The following is a 16,813-nucleotide window of genomic DNA, read 5'->3' on the forward strand; positions in this document are numbered from 1 at the left end:
GACTTATTTCACTCAGCATAATACCCTACAGGTCCATCCACGTCGAAGCAAATGGTGGGTATTTGTCGTTTCTAATGTCTTCTGCCCATTTTAATTGTATTGTTTGTTGTTTTTTTTTTTTTGGTGTTGAGTTATATAAGTTCTTTACATATTTTGGATACTAACCCCTTATTGGATAACATTTGCAGATATCTTCTCCCATTCAGTAGGTTAATGTTTTTCTTCTTACCTAGAATAAACACAGGCCTCTTTCTGCAGGTGATAGCAGCTGCCAAAGAAGGATTCACAGCTGTTGGTTATGAATTAAACCCATGGCTAGTTTGGTACTCCAGATACCGTGCTTGGCGAGAAGGGGTTCAGGACTCTGCCAAATTTTATATATCAGATTTGTGGAAGGTATGTAAGGCAGAGAATGGTCCTAGGAAATGGCAATCAAAACTTTGTAATTTGTAATTAGTATGATTAAAAACTGAAGAATGTATTAAAAGAAAAATAGTTAAAATAGAGCATAATGTGAACACGTTTTAAATGGATAGATTTACACACCAACCCTTTTAGAAGTAGAAGCTTAAGATTTTAGACCTGATAGGTTATGTGAATTCTAAGAATTTGCTCAATTAAAAAAAATTCTCATTTCTATTACAAAATGATGAGATTTTAAAAATCTCATATGGAAATCTTATAAATTATAAGCATTAAGTTGTTGATGTTCTTGGTAAATGGTAGACTTTGTGTGCATGTGTGTGCCTACAGAGGTCTGTATGTGTGTGGCTGCATATGTATATGTGTATCTACGGAGAGGTGAGTGCAAAAGACAGAATCTACTAACTTTGTTATGTTTTTTTTCTGGTTTTCATAATGTATAAGATACTTCCCAGTTTATTTGTACTCTAAAAAAATGTCCTGTAGTTTTGCTTTAGAAATGCTCCATAAAATGTTTTTTCTTAAATAAGAACTTCCCACTGTAATATTGTCATCAGTAGCTTATAAAAATTCACATGAGTTTTGCTTGCATTGTTTTTTATTCTGTATATACATAAACGATCTCCCTGCAGAGTAAATAAGACTTTTATTGGACAATAAGAATTTTGACTGGCAAAGCACTCCCCCCCCCCCCCCCAGTTTTTCAACTAAAGATCATTTTATTCAATTTTTACTTAGTATTTTAGAGGAGAGGGACAAGAATTTTAAGAATGGCTAAACATAAAAGACAGGTGGTTGTCCTATGTCACATGCTCTTGCTGAGCTAGTTTGGTGATGGTGAAGAGTAGAAAAGTGTGGACTGGGGCACCAATGGCACAGGGCAACTGGCGCGGCCACCAGATGGTCACTGGACGAGTCACTGGCATTTCCGACAGGTGACCCCTGGGCGGACCCTGCGTGGAGCATCCTTGAGGATGACAGGAATGACTTAAGGGAGGTGTCTGGAGAACTGTAGTGGATTGAATTAACAGACACGTAAATGTGGATTTCTGTGAAATCTTAAAGGGAGCCACTCTTTGTAAAAATCCTGCTATTTGTCGAAATGGGAAATTGCTACTCCTTTTGAAACAAAAGTTAAGCTTGATGTTTGGCCTTTTAAAATTAACCTGTGCATTATTGCCTCTCTTTTTTAGGTTACTTTTTCACAGTACTCAAACGTCGTTATTTTTGGTGTGCCTCAGATGGTGAGTATGCACCCTCCTGTCCCCTGGTTGGTTGGCTGTAGGTCTTGGGTAGACCCTCCAGCTCTAACAGGTCACATCTGTGTGGCTGCCCATCCATGTGGCTGCCCGCCTGTGTACCCAACGGCAGCCCCCTCACCCCCAGAGATTCTGGGAGGACATGGGATTTCAGCTTGCTGGCTTGACAAAGTACCGTGGGGCCTTAAAAGTATAATTGTAAAAGGGGCAGTCATGTTGTTCAAACTTCTGCTTCAGATCAAATTCTCATTGATCTACCTAAGCCCTAAAAACTCCAATCTGGAAACTCCTGTATGACCTGCCCCTGTCTAATGTAGTTGGAGATTTTCGAGGTTGCTCACTTAATATCCAGCTGAAGTTACTTGGGAGAGTTAATGGCATGTTCCCTTCGAATTGATCAGGCCTCTGGTTTCATAGTGAGGCAGTTTTCAGGGTGGATGAGCGTTGACTACTGTCACTTGACCTCAGCTGACTGATTTGTATTGAACTTAGATTACATACTTTAGAAAGTGAAAACATCCTGGTGGCATCGTACTGTAAATGGTTCTAAATTTAGCTTTTGGGAAGACGACCAGGATGAGATGTTTTTATTGTAATTGTTGGTTTACAGACCATGGAAAGAAATCCCTTTTCACTTTTCAAGGTCTATGATTGTGACCATAATAATCCTGGAAAAATGGGATGTTTGCTGAAATGCCACTGTGTAACTGATATGGATGGTTTTTAACTTAGAAAAGAAGGGAAATTTACTTTTTTGTTTTCTTCGTCACACATTAATATTTGTATAAGACAGTTCAGTGTTTGAGAAATCTTTTCTTACTATTAGGAGCTTTGGTACAATGCCACTTTTACTTAAGTCGATTTAGAAGTGCTGTGGTTACATATTCTTGTAAGTAGCAGGATTCTATATGTTTGGAATGCTTAGTAAACCAAAATTAAGATAATATATGGGTGTTCACACTTCTGTTATAGAAATGAAAAGCGGTGTGATCCCTAGTCATTTAAAAGAAACAATTTGATATCTGAGCATTGCTATGGACTTTGACGGTTATCTACTCCTGATGATGTTCGGGCATTCCTTTCGAATAATCAGCATTTTGGAGCAAATAAGTTTAATTTGAATTCCATGCTTTATAAAAAGTAAAAGTAGATGTTTACTGCGACTTCCATGCCATTGTGAGAGGCCGGCCCTGGGTGGCCTGAGGCCGTAGCAGCTCCGCCCGGGACGGGGCAGCAGTGGCCTGTGGGCTCCAATTCCTTGTGGGTCTACCATGTTTGAGCATGGCCAGTTTTTGGAGTTGTTCACTTGGGGAAATAAGATTCCTGTTTTTTTGATGAATGCTTTTGTAATTATTGCCCATTTGTTTGTATACAGAGAAACCTTAAATAAAGAAGTTGTACCATTTCACTGTTCCCAAGAAAAAGGGGAATAGCTGAAAACATGAAGCAGCCATGTTCTGTGGAGTGAGAGGGATTCAGCCCCTGGGCAGTTTTCCACATAGGTGGCTTGTTCACAGGACCCACAGGGGCTTGTTCGTCGGTGCAGGGTCCCACTTTTAAACCTCATAGAGCTTCATCTGTGTGGAAGTAGTAATGGGGAGGAAAGTGCTGTCAGAGGGTCAGGAGGGCAGCTCTGCTGTCTGTGGAGTCCGGGGCGCCCTGCTGGGGCCGTCTGCTAGTGAAATGCACTTCTCTTGTTGATCACTGGCCGGCATGGCTGTGTGGCCCAACGAAGCCCATGTAGCACCAACATCTCCTGGGGCCAGGAGAATACGTAGGGAGCTGGAGAAGTAGAAACTTGGAATTAAAGATCATCCACCCTACTTCTGATCCCATACCAATGGTTCCTGACAGCTCTGTGCTTTCATGGCTCGAAACTCATTTCAATCCTGGTGGGTATCTAACCCTCCAGGGGTGAGGAATCTCATTTGGATCTGGTAAATCCAGTCCTAGTGTGGTAAATACCCACATATAACTCTAGCTCATGCTCCTCTTTTCAGAATGTGAAACAGATCAATCATGTCCGTATTTAAAACCCAACTGCGACATCCTGTTGCTTTAAAGCAGTGAAGATAAGGTGTGAACGCTCTACCTGGCCCAAGGCCTTGTGTGGAGTGGCCTCTGCCTCCCTCAGCTTTCTGCGCACCAGCCTTCTATCCTTCTCTCAGCCCCTGAACTCCACTGCGTGAGCCGTGTCCTTCCTTCTGACTTCACATCCCATCCAGCTCTGGGCCTCGTTGGTGAATACCTCCTGACCACTTGCAGGTCTAGTGTCCCTTCCTCCAGGAAGTCATCCCTGATTGCCCAATGAGATGAACCCCAGCGGCCTGTTTTCTGTCTTCTCTATAGTGAGTTCTCACACATTTCCTTACATGAGGGCTTCGTCAGGTTGGCCGCGTACACTGCACTGTAGCCTCACGAGTAAGGGCCGGCCTGTGTCTGCTGCCAGACCCCTAGGACCGTGGCACCAGCGCAGTCGTGACTCCGGAAATTCTCATCAGATGAACGAACGAGCATGGTAGAAACATACCTGCTAAGGATACTTCCTGGTGGGCTATTACATTTCGGAACTTCAAAGACTGCCTAATTTAATTTTAGTTACGAATCATGTTGTGAAATGATGAACAAAAATCTTACCATCGTATTCTGATAAAGATAAATGATTCACCATGGGACCATGTATCCTTTGTTCATTCATTCGACAAGTATTTATTCAGTACCACAAAGTGCCAGACTCCATGCTAATCACTTGGGGGTACTTTAGTGAATGAAGAAGAGAACCACCCCTGGCCCGAGGTGCCTCGGTGCTAGTGGGGAGAGCAGACAGTAAAGGCAGTCCCTATAAAAAGGGCGCCAGGCTGGCCCAGTCAGTAGGTCATGTGACTCTTGATCTTGGGGTTATAAGTTCGAGCTCTCCACTGGGCATAGAGCTTACTTAAAAAAATAAAAATCTTTAAAAAGAAATGTGGTACAACAGGAGGGGGTGAGTGCTGTGGGGCGGAGTAAAGCAGGGGAGAGGGGGGCAGAGACCATGTCCCTGCAGAGGCGCCCAGGTTGTGTCCTGCTGGGTTTCAGCGGCAGCAGGAGGGTGAGTAAGGCCAGAGGAGAGTGAGGTCAGAGAGGCAGTCAGGGCTGTGGAATGCAGAAGCCCTGGCGGTTTTGGGCAGAGGAGCGGAGGACTGCTGGGTTGCAGAGGATCCAGGCTGCTGTGTGGACTCTGGGCATGAGTAGAAGCCAGGAGACAGGTTAGGCACTCTTGCGGGCAGCCAGGCAGGAGGGGTGGTAGGTGCGTGCCAGCATGCAGAAGCTGGTTTTGCAGGTGGTGGAGGATGGAGACAGCAGGGTGGGCCGGCGCATCCCCTTGGGGCGTGGAAGAAAGGAACCATTCCTCAAGGGTTTGGGCAGAGATGCTGGAAGTGCATTGTTGTTGCCGAGCTGGGACAGGCAGGCAGAGCTGCAGGAAGCCCGAGATGGGGGCGCCTGGGGGGCTTAGGCGGTGAAGCATCTGCCTTGGGCTCAGCTTGTGATCTCGGGGCCCTGGGATGGAGCCCCGCATCTGACACCCTGCTCAGCAGGGAGTCTGCTTCTCCTTCCACTTGCACTTGCTTGCTCACTTGCTGTCTCTCTCAAATAAACAAAATTAAGATTAAAAAAAAAAAGGGAAGCCTGAGACGTGTGTGGAGATGTGTGGTTGGCAGTGGTGGGTAGAGGGGTTCTGGGGCTTGGGGAGGTGAGGGGGCTCTTGGAAGGAGTTGAAGCCCAGGAGTGGCTGAGGTCCCCCGCCAACAGGGCAGAACCGGTCAAGGCCCAAGCTCTGGCCTCTGACAAGTGAGGGGCACCCAGCAAAGGGCTTGAGAGGAGGGGTTGGGTAGGAGGAAAGCCCGTGGTGGGGGGTGTTACCCTAGAAGTCAAGTGAAGCCAGTGTTTTGGGGAGGAGGGAGCCTTTGAACACTTTTAAGAGCTGCTCATGGGCATGGCGGTTTGGCTTATGTCTTTGAGCTGGTTTCAACTTATGTTCAAAATTTTGAAGATGTAATTAGAATATGATGAGTTCGTGTCACTTTGAAATCTCTAATTGTATGAATAATTTTGAATTCCATTAGACAGACATGACACATGACTGCCTCTCTTTGTGCATGATATCAAGACCCAGGCTCATTGCATATTTATGTGCGATTGACTCAGTTAATTTCTTACCATTGAAATAGCTTCTTTCATTTGTAGGTTTATCTTGACTTAGCATATGACAGTCATTGGGAAATAAAAGAAACTGTAAAAGAAGAATAATGATAACATGAATACATTTACAATGATCTTTTTATGAACAAAATTGCTGTAAGAATCCTCTGATATTTTGAAAAAACACATATTGTCTCATTCTTTGCCTATTTAATTTTTCCCTCAAGGAACCTTTTTTTTTTTTTTTTTTTAAGAATTCTCTTACTGGCTGTTAAAAGAGTAAAATTAACCCATTCTTAATGGAATTTTTTCTTGGTTACCTTGGTATTAATTATAATAAAGAATCAGAGTTTTGGCTCACTGTAGCCAGAGGTCACATGGAGGACTTTCTTCAAGACACTTTTTAAAGACAGGGGTCAGGAGTAAAAAGTCTTCATAGAAGCACTATTGATTTGTTTGTCTTGATTTATTTGGTTAGTTTTAAAGGGATTAGTTTTTTTTTTAAGGGATTAGTTTTTGCTCAGATCTTGGTTTCAAGATATCATTTCCCATTTAGAGGAACCAGGAATGTCTGAGAGGTGGCTGATCTGAGGGCTTAGGGGGATCAAAACAAAAGCCTGGGGCGTTTTGCTCAGCCCAAATATGAGGAAGTGTTCAGAGTATTTTGGGGGCGCATCCAAAGGGGAGAGAGGCGACTTGGGAGGCTCCCAGGGGCCAGGCTGGGATAGTCTGAGTATCAGAAGACACAAGGATGATAGTGGATCAGAACCCACTGTACAGAATAGGAATCTAGGGGCTCATATTTACAACGATAGGTACATAGGCAGAAAGAAGGGAGAGCTCTTCCTTGCAATAGAATGCCTATTGTCAGTCTGATGGACTGACAGGAATGATGGAATTAGCAAATTGCCACCTTGTAACCATACAGTGAAAATTAACCTAGGCCAGAATCACCAAGAATGCTACATCTGGTGAGGGACATTTCAATGGGCAGCAGGATATTTAATTGTCTCAGGCTACCTCTGGCAAATTGCTCAGTATAAGGGAAAACTAGCAACCCCACTGCCGAGACACCAAGCATCACCCTAACTGGGTGGTGACCATCACTCTCACAGCAGAAGGTCCCCATGGGCGTCTGACTGTGGGGCCCTGAGAAGCTCACAGCCCCACTTGTGGGGCCTTGCCAAAGATGTGTGTGCCGAGTCATTGTGAGCAGAAGTCGAGAACCTAAGGTGAGGGCCCACCGGTGGATCAATGGCCCGACTTCCTAGAGATGTTGTCATGAGAGACAAAGGAAGATGCAGGAACTGTTCCAGGTTAAAGTAGACAAAGGAAACATAGCTACATGCAGCATGACATTGTGGGGGAAAGTGTTATAAGAGATATTATTGGGACATTTGGCGGAATTGGAAGACTTTGAGATTATGATTGGAATACAATCTTAAATTTCCTGAATTTAATAACGGAGCTGGGGTTGTGTCTCAGAGAACACTGACGTATCAAGGAACAAAGGGATATGTTGTATGCAACCTGTTCTCAAATGGTTTAGGAAAAGTATTCATAGGGAAAGAGGGCAAATTACATAAAGCAAATATGCCAAACTATTAAAAATGGGTGAACTTGGGTGAAGGAATATAGGAATTCTTTGTTCTATTCTTGTGACTTTTCTGTAAATTTGAAATTCTTTCAAAATAACAAAAGAAGGAGGTAAAGATGGTAGGATCTGAAGATCAATTTTAAAGTGGTTGTTAATTTGCTGATATAATTACATCAATACTTTTAGCAGGTAGGTTGGTAATAAAAGGATGCAAAATTGATAAATAAGAGGATTTTACTTTTTATAAGTTGTGTTGACTATGAAGTTATCAGTGCATTAAAGATAAATTTTTGAAGAATCATGAAATATTTCATTAAATTTAAGTTAGAACGAGTATATTTTTCATGGTCCAATTTAGTAATACCATATTTCACTGAAGCTAGATACTGTGTTTGTTTTTTTTTTTTTTTAAAGATTTTATTTATTTATTTGAGAGAGTGACAGAGCAAGCATGAACAAGGTGGGGGTGGGGTGGGCAGAGGGCAGAGGGAGAAGCAGACTCCCCTCTGAGCAGGGAGCTGATGCGAGGCTTGATCCAAGGACCTTGGGATCATGACCTGAGCTGAAGGCAGATGCTTAACCACCTGAGCCACCCAGGCGCCCCAGTACTGTTAATTTTAGTATGCACCATTGCTATTGAGAAAGAAAAAAATACTGCCAATCATAATTCTAAGACTATGTCAATTGTAACATGTATCCTGATTTCAGAGATGTTAAAATGTGGGAAAATGTGTTAAGTAGTTGAGACAGGATAGATTGAAATGCTAGGTGGGCAGATAATTTACAGCTGCTTCTCACTTTATTTTTAAATAAGGGTACTTTATTTCATATTTTTAGAGTGGAGGAGGGGACAGAGGGAGAGAGAATCTCAAGCAGACTCCTTGTTGAGGGTGGGGCTCAGTCTCCACCCTGAGATCATGACCTGAGCTGAAATCAAGTTCGGCACTTAACCAACTGAGCCACTCAGGTGCCCCTGTTGTTAATGTGACTTCTGCATTTTAATGGATCGTTTGATAATGTATTTATGCTCTGAAGGGATTTTATTTACAGTTATTAATTTTGTTTTAAAGATTTGAGAGAGAGAGTGTACGAGTGGCATGGGAGCAGGGAGCAGCAGAGGGAGAGGGAGAAGGAGACTCCCCGTTGAGCAGGGAGCCTGACACGGGGCTCAATACCAGGACCCTGATCATAAGCTGAGCCGAAGGCAGATGCTTCATCAACTAAGCCACCCAGACACCCCCACAGTTCCTAATTTTGTAAGGTATCTTCAGGCACTAAGATGCAAAAGAACACTTGGGAATCTTTTCCTCCAACTCACCGCTTGTTGAAATAACGGCTATTGTTCTGCACAGATGCTGCGGTTGAAGGAGAAACTTGCGCTTGAACTTGAGGATGACGCCAGAGTCATTGCCTGCCGATTCCCTTTCCCTGGCTGGACCCCAGACCATGTCACCGGGGAGGGGGTAGATACTGTGTGGGCCTATGACATCAGCACTCTGAGAGGCAAGAGGCCCCAAGGACCAGCGCACACCCAGTCAGTCACTCAAACGTAGACTTTTATCAAGCGTGGTTTCCCAGGTGTTGGCCGTCTTCGATTTTATAGAGACTTCCATCTGTGTCTTCAGCAAAGAGTATATTATTCTTCAGTATGGAATGAAAAACTACTGTTCCTTTCCTTAACTTTTGGAAGACAAACAGAAGTTAAGAGCAGCAGGTAGATTTAAAGTCCCATTTCACAGTGTATTCAAAAAAGAGGTCTGACTTCTTTCCATGCACTCAGACACATGAAAATATGAATGAGTCATAATCACATCGACGTGCGGGGAAGATGTGAACAGCTTTTCACATAATAAAAAATACGACTTAATGCCAGATGAAAAGAAGCACTTTTTAAACAGGGTATATTTATAGATTTCTCCAACTTGATTCATCCTTAAGATTTATGTCTTTCTTTTGTCTATTTCATGGTAAAACTTTCTAAAGGACGTAGGTCCTCATATTCTAGAACATTTAAGAATATATATATCACAAATTAAGAATAATTTGTTCCAAGGCTAGTGGACTACTGTTTTTTTTTTTTTAATTTATTTTTTATTGGTGTTCAATTTACTAACATACAGAATAACCCCCAGTGCCCGTCACCCATTCACTCCCACCCCCCGCCCTCCTCCCCTTCTACCACCCCTAGTTCATTTCCCAGAGTTAGCAGTCTTTACGTTCTGTCTCCCTTTCTGATATTTCCCACACATTTCTTCCCCCTTCCCTTATATTCCTTTTCACTATTATTTATATTCCCCAAATGAATGAGAACATATAATGTTTGTCCTTCTCCGACTGGCTTACTTCACTCAGCATAATACCCTCCAGTTCCATCCACGTTGAAGCAAATGGTGGGTATTTGTCATTTCTAATAGCTGAGTAATATTCCATTGTATACATAAACCACATCTTCTTTATCCACTCATCTTTCGTTGGGCACCGAGGCTCCTTCCACATGGACTACTGTTTTTTATTGAATCCGAGATGTATGTGTGTGTACATGAGTGTATTTGTGTCTGTAAACAGCAGTAAGTTTCTAGACAGGCTTCTGGTGGATTTCTGCAAGCATCAGACTATCTGCAAAGGCATATTTAACTTGCCATTTTGGGTTTCTCCTTTAGCTTCCCAAGGATTAGATGATGCTTGGTCCCACAACCTCAGAAAAAAATGGACCATTTCACAGAAGTGTTGAGACTCATGGAGTTTGTAAGATCTTTAATTGATTTTTTTTCAGCTGTGTCTTTAACCTGTAAGTGACCTGTAAGAATTTTCTCATAGAAGTTGCACACGACACAAGGCAGGGAGTAAGAGCTACTATTTTTGATGCCAAGTAGGATTCAGAAATGTCTGGCAGATTGAAATAAGGGATAAATGCTAACTTGATAAAATTTAAAGTTAAAAAAAAAAAAAAAAAAACCAATAACCAAACAAAAATAGGATAGAGCTTAGTGGTGACATAGCCTAACAGGAGCTGTTTGACCAGACCTGGAGGTTCCATTGACATTGGGGTCAATGATCAGAGCACATTCCCATTTGAATGCGCCTTTCTCTAAAAGCTTGGTTCCAAGATTGCAAGCTTTGCCTTCCCCAGGTGTGCCAGGTTGGCTTTCTTGGATCCTCCGCCAATTCTAGCATTCTGATTTCCTGAAATGCTTAGCTCCACCAAGAGGATATAAAACCAAGTTTAAAAGATCTAAGAACTGAGACTCTTCCAAATAAATACACTATGTTCACCATTGCTGAGTGATGGCATACATTGTGACAAGTCACAGCCAAACAGAATGGAAACAGTGCAAGATTCCTGATGTTTAAACCTCAGAGCTGGACACTACACATCTGCCAAGGTACTTTCCTGATGGCCAGGGGTAGGAAAGAGCTGCCGTGAAGGCATAGATGTTCTCAAGGGCAGGAGTCTTCTGAGCTTGTGCTGTAATGTGTGTCTCCTAGACCATCTGCAGTCCTCTGGGCCGCAGTGGGGCGTTTCACACCTGGCCTGGCACCAGAATCTCCAGGTCTCTGACCCAGGCACCTGTACTGGCTGAAGGTGTGCAGGCACTGCTCCCTCTGATCCCATGGCCATCTCCCCTCTTTCTGGGTAACCCCAGAACCTTCAGGTGTCAGGGACACTGGGCCGGGCCAGTTGTCTGATCCCATGCCCTGGGTGTCAGGGTGGGTGCTGGGTCATGGGCATGTGATCCAGTTCCCTCCAGTGAAGTGTGAAGGGACATCTGCTTAGAGCTTATTGCTAACAGAAGGAGGTGCTTGAGGAGTGAGCATCCCCCCTGTCTTCGGGCAGCTGTACAAAGCAGTAATGCCTGCAGTTGTCACGGCCGTTTTGCAGCCACCAGGGGAAAAGTGAAGCTGGGAGCCAGGAGGTTGGTGGAGCAGAAAGCTGGATAGACTGCGGGTCTTTGACGATACCACTGAGTTGCTGAACTGACTCGGAGCCTCCAATGGGAGGACATCTTACATGGACAAACCCGAACCCGTGTTGTTGCCCTCCCACAGGTGTGGTGGTGTTTGTGCCCTGTGGTGGCCTGACCCAAATGGGGGTGGGTCTCAAGTGGGGCGAGGGGGCCCGGCAGTGTGGAGGGCAGATGGTCCTGGGCCCGCTCCCTGTCTGGAGGCGCTGCGGGGGGAATGCACTTGCTGGCAAGGTCAGACGTGCGTCTGGAGTATTCGGGAGGGACGGAGAACTCTCACGGGGGGATGCCCCGCTCCCAGAGTGGGGTTGGGGTACCAAGTCAGAAGGGCTCTGAACTCAGATCCAGCCTTCACTGACGGCAGGAGTCCTCAGTGGGCCTCCTGTCCTTGGGGACACGGGCAGGACCGGGTAACAGCAGAGCCTTACCGCATCCCTGCACCCGGGGAGTTTTGCAGGGGGAAAGATAATTCCTCAGGATTAGAAAGGAATTGGTAAAAGAAGGGAAGAAAACCACTCAGACTGCCCTCCTGGCAGGTGGGGCTGCTGAGGGGAGCTGCTGTGACGTGGACCGCAGTTTGCGTCCTTAGATTAAATCCTGACCCTCGGTGTGATGGTCCGGGGAGACGGGGCTTGGAGGGGGGCTGAGGGTGCTCTGCCTGAGGGTGGGCCCTCTTGAATGGGAGTAGTGCCCTGCGAAGGCGGCCTCAGAGAGCTCCTCCGCCCACCCGCGTGAGTGGGAAGACCACCAGCCTTGAACCAGGAGGCGGCCTCGCACCAGACCCCGCCGCGGCTGCCGTGATCCGAGACTTCTTAGGCCCAGAGCCGAGAGGAATGGATGCAGGTGGTTAAGCTGCTTGTGTTCTGTGAAAGCAGTGAGCTGGTCAGAGGCCAGCCGGTAGCTGGAAGAGCCACACCCAGCACCATCCAGACTAGCCATCGTTTCCTTGGCCCGTGTGAGGTAAGGAGGTTGAAGGGAGCCAAGCTTCGAGAGGATTCTCTCCAGTGCCAGCTGGGGAGAGCGGGAAGCTAACCGCTTGACGTAATGGTCAGGGCCGGTGGGCTGAGTGGACCCCCCTCCCCCCCCCCGGTTCCACTGGAGCCCCGTCTGCGTATCTGTCGGGGGTGTGGCCGGCACCGCCACGGAGGCTTCCCTGGGGGGACTCCCTCTGTGCCCCCCGGGTCCCACGGGGGATGCTTTCAGCAGTTCGGCCCTAAACCAATCTGGATGGTATAAACAAACTAGAGCTAGAGGAACAAGGGAAGCTGTGTTGATAAGTGAATTCTAGATGGTAAAGGGGCTTGAAAACCTGTCCTTCGAGGCAGTTCAAGAGGCTGTGGATGTCTACCCTGCATGAGAGGAGCTTTGGAGGAAACAGAACAGGAACAGAGCTCCCAATGTGTGAAGGCTTGCCAAGCAGGAGAAGAAAGGAAAAAGTGGTCATGAACATGACTGGGTGCCAGGATGTTCCGTGTTTGGAAGCACCCCGTTCTCACCTTCAGGGAGGAGGCATGGTCTAGTGATTTTTCTCCTAAGCACAGGGAGTTGTGGTCAACTTGCTCAGCCACTAGCAGACACAGGAGCACAGAGTCTTACTACACTTACTTACTAACCTGCAGTTAGGCCTGTTCTAACCGGCCCTGAGGCCTGACCTTGGCTTTTGGCGTTGGTGCTGAAAGGATGTGAAGCTAAGATCAGTCTGAAGTATGGTTTTAATAAAGTCGTTTGAAGTTAGAATGCGTTGCCTCTGGACATAGTTACTTTCTTCTCAGTGGAGATACTGCAGCAGAAGGCTGGGCAGCCACTTGGTGGAGATGTTGTAGAAGAGATCCATCTGGAGTCTCAAAATGACCTAAAACAACCATGAGTTTTCTACCCTTAGCAGGACCGCTGGAACCCTTTGAGCTGAACCCAGTGGGAGCGCTAGACATGAGAGCGGCCTGCAGCAGTGAGGGCGTTTCACACAACGCCAGCCCAGCCATACTTAGCCTCCCCCAACAGAAGGCCATGGGCAGCTTTTTACTCTGGTATAGCAAACAAAAGCAGCCGAAATCTTGAAACTTCGGGGATGCTGATGGATGACAATAAGATTTATCAGAGCTACGGCTCAGAAGTGGTAATGCTTGGAGAAGGCTGGAATCTGTTAAAGCCCAGAGGGCTTGGCTGCGGGGAACACAGTCTTCCCTAAGTTCTGATGAGAACCAGGAGACCATTCTTGAAGCCCCTGGGAGAAATAATGTCACTACTGGTGCCTTGTCCTTCTATGTGACACTGTCCCACCCATCGCCTTGTCAAGGGAGCAGTCTTATAAGGACCCGGGGCTCACTGACTCTCCTCCGGCTGATTGGGCCAGAGTCTGGCATCTGAGCCAAAGGCCATGGAGATGGGATGAATCATGCAGGTTCCATGCCGAGAAGTTAAACTGAGGAGCACAAAGATTGGGGACACACAAGTGGAAGTTAGAGTAAGGAAGTTGAGGCCAGAGGAGTTTAGAGTTTACAGGGCCATGAGAGATGAGGGAGTGACAGGTTTCTCTCTGGGTGAAGGGCTCAGACCAGGGAGCAGGCCACAGTCGTGTGGAGTAGGAGGCTGCCCCCATCTGCTGCCGAGGGCCCAGGAACTGGGGCGGGAGCAGAGCCCTTGCCATCCCTGGTATCTCAGCCCCCCTCAGAGGATTCAGTTGAGGGTTGTGTTTCCTTAAGAACTCCTTTTATGCAGTAGGTTATTTTATGACGAAGGAAAATTGCACTTGTCATGACATGCGTTAAACATAAAGATCTCATTATCCTCCAAAATGGTGTAGGCCATATATTTAAATAGAAAGATGGATATTTATATAAATGTAAGGAGATCTCCCATCTGAATAACACAATAGAGTGTCTGCACTCGAATAGAAAACCTGAGTCATCCAGGACCCTCTCAGGCAGAGTGAAGTGTTCCTGTAATAGTGACGCATTATGGTTATATTGGAATTGGCACACTTGTGACCCAATGGACTGATACAAATTGAACATGAACAAAAAAAAAAAATCATATAACTTTTATTGGTGAGGGAAATTCAATCTTATTTTTTCTAATTTAATATTATGGTGTGACTATTACCAGAGAAGGATAAAACAGTAGCTCATTGATCACAAGAAGAGTCCAGGAAATTTTCTTTTCTGGAATATCATAGGGTGAAAAATTGGGCAATGAAATGACCTTTTATGATAATTAATCCCAATGTCAGGAAAGTCCACCGAGCCCCACACGTGTCCCAAGCTTGGTGGCTATGTTCGAGTGGCGAGGTATTGCGGGGTTTGCTGTAAAGATAGCTGGGCGTGTCACAAGGCATTAGTATGTGCTGGTGCTCAGGGTGAGCAGTCAGCACATTTGGGAGGCAGCCGGAGCTTCTGCTTTTCCAAAGACCGTCCCTTCTCGCTCCCTGGCATTCACCTGTCCCAGGCACCCATGCTTTATTCCTTCATTCCATGGCCTTCCTTCCATGTGTCCACTAACCTTTGATTTAGGTGTCACATTCCATATTCCCATTTTCTTTTTTTTTTTTTAGATTTTATTTATTCATGAGAGACGAGAGAGAGAGAGAGAGACAGAGAGAGAGAGAGAGGCAGAGAAAGAAGCAGAGAAGGAGGCTCCATGCAGGGAGCCCAACATGGGACTTGATCCCAGGATTCCAGGATCATGCCCTGGGCAGAAGGCAGGTGCTAAACTGCTGAGCCCCCAGGGATCCCCTCATTGTTTTTTTAAAAAAGGTTTTGTTTATCTATTCATGGGAGACACAGAGAGAGGTAGAGACACAGACAGAGGGAGAAGCAGGTTTCTCACAGGGAGCCCGATGCGGGACTTGATCCCAGGACCCTGGGGTCACGACCAGAGCCAAAGGCAGACGCTCAACCACCGAGCCACCCAGGTGCCCCACATTCCCATTTTCAAGGGGATTTACACTTTGTTAAGGAGCGCTTTAATATGAATTTGACTAAAACATGGATTTGTAATGGAGAAATGTCAGATTCCTAGCTGCTTCTTTTTTTTTCTTTTTGTATATTATTTTATTGGAGTTCTATTTGCCAACATATAGCATAACACACAGGGCTCATCCCGTCAAGTGTCCCCACTCAGTGCCCGTCACCCAGGCACCCCAATCCCCTGCCTACCTCCCTTTCCACCACCACTTGTTCGTTTCCCAGAGTTAGGAGTCTCTCATGTGCTGTCACCCTCACTGATGTTTCCCACTCATTTTCTCTTCTTTCCCCTATAATCCCTTTCACTATTTTTTATATTCCCCAAATGAATGAGACCATATAATGTTTGTCCTTCTCCGATTGACTTATTTCACTCAGCATAATACCCTCCAGTTCCATCCACATTGAAGCAAATGGTGGGTATTTGTCATTTCTAATGGCTGAGTAATATTCCATAGTATACATATATCTCATCTTTATCCATTCATCTTTTGATGGACACTGAGGCTCCTTCCACAGTTTGGTTATTGTGGATATTGCTGCTCTAAACATTGGGGTGCAGGTGTCCCAGCGTTTCACTGCATCTGCATCTTTGGGGTAAACCCCCAGCAGTGCAATTGCTGGGTCATAGGACAAATCTATTTTTAACTCTTTGAGGAACCTCCACACAGTTTTCCAGAGTGGCTGCACCAGCTTGCATTCCCACCAACAGGGCAAGAGGGTTCCCCTTTCTCCACATCCTCTCCAACATTTGTTGTTTCCTGTCTTGTTAATGTTTCCCATTCTCACTGGTGTGAGGTGGTATCTCATTGTGGTTTTGATTTGTATTTCCCTGATGGCCAGTGATGCGGAGCATTTTCTCATGTGCTTGTTGGCCATGTCTGTGTCTTCTTTGGTGACATTTCTGTTCATGTCTTTTGCCCATTTCATGATTGGATTGTTTGTTTCCTTGATGTTGAGTTTAATAAGTTCTTTATAGATCTTGGATACTAGCCCTTTATCTGATACGTCATTTGCAAATATCTTCTCCCATTCTGTAGGTTGTCTTTTGGTTTTGTTGACTGTTTCTTTTGCTGTGCAGAAGCTTTTTATCTTGATGAAGTCCCAATAATTCATTTTTGCTTTTGTTTCCCTTGCCTTCCTAGATGTATCTTGCAAGAAGTTGCTGTGACCAAGTTCAAAAAGGTGTTGCCTGTGTTCTCCTCTAGGATTTTGATGGAATCTTGTCTCACATTTAGATCTTTCATCCATTTTGAGTTTATCTTTATGTTTGGTGTAAGAGAATGGTCTAGTTTCATTCTTCTGCACTTGGCTGTCCATTTTTCCCAGCACCATTTATTGAATAGACTGTCCTTTTTCCAGTAGATAGTCTTTTCTGCTTTGTCGAATATTAGTTGACCATAGAGTTGAGGGTCCACTTCTGGATTCTCT

The 16,813-nt window shown here is 45.3% G+C and overlaps 1 protein-coding gene across 6 annotated transcripts in view; it reads left to right on the forward strand.

Annotated features, from left to right (window-relative positions):
- Nucleotides 1–16,813, forward strand: part of ATPSCKMT (ATP synthase c subunit lysine N-methyltransferase) — a 178,377-nt gene that overhangs the window by 8,527 nt on the left and 153,037 nt on the right. The window contains exons 3-5 of one of the 6 annotated variants that reach the window (XM_072807344.1): nucleotides 259–396; nucleotides 1,617–1,667; nucleotides 3,683–4,030. In XM_072807344.1, the coding sequence (XP_072663445.1) occupies nucleotides 259–396; nucleotides 1,617–1,667; nucleotides 3,683–3,715 (222 nt within the window). In that variant the 3' untranslated portion in view covers nucleotides 3,716–4,030. The other 5 variants (XM_072807346.1, XM_072807347.1, XM_072807341.1 and 2 more) reach the window with 5 other exon arrangements.

This window comes from Canis lupus, chromosome 31 (genome assembly GCF_048164855.1).
Source record: "Canis lupus baileyi chromosome 31, mCanLup2.hap1, whole genome shotgun sequence".
NCBI lineage: Eukaryota > Metazoa > Chordata > Mammalia > Carnivora > Canidae > Canis > Canis lupus.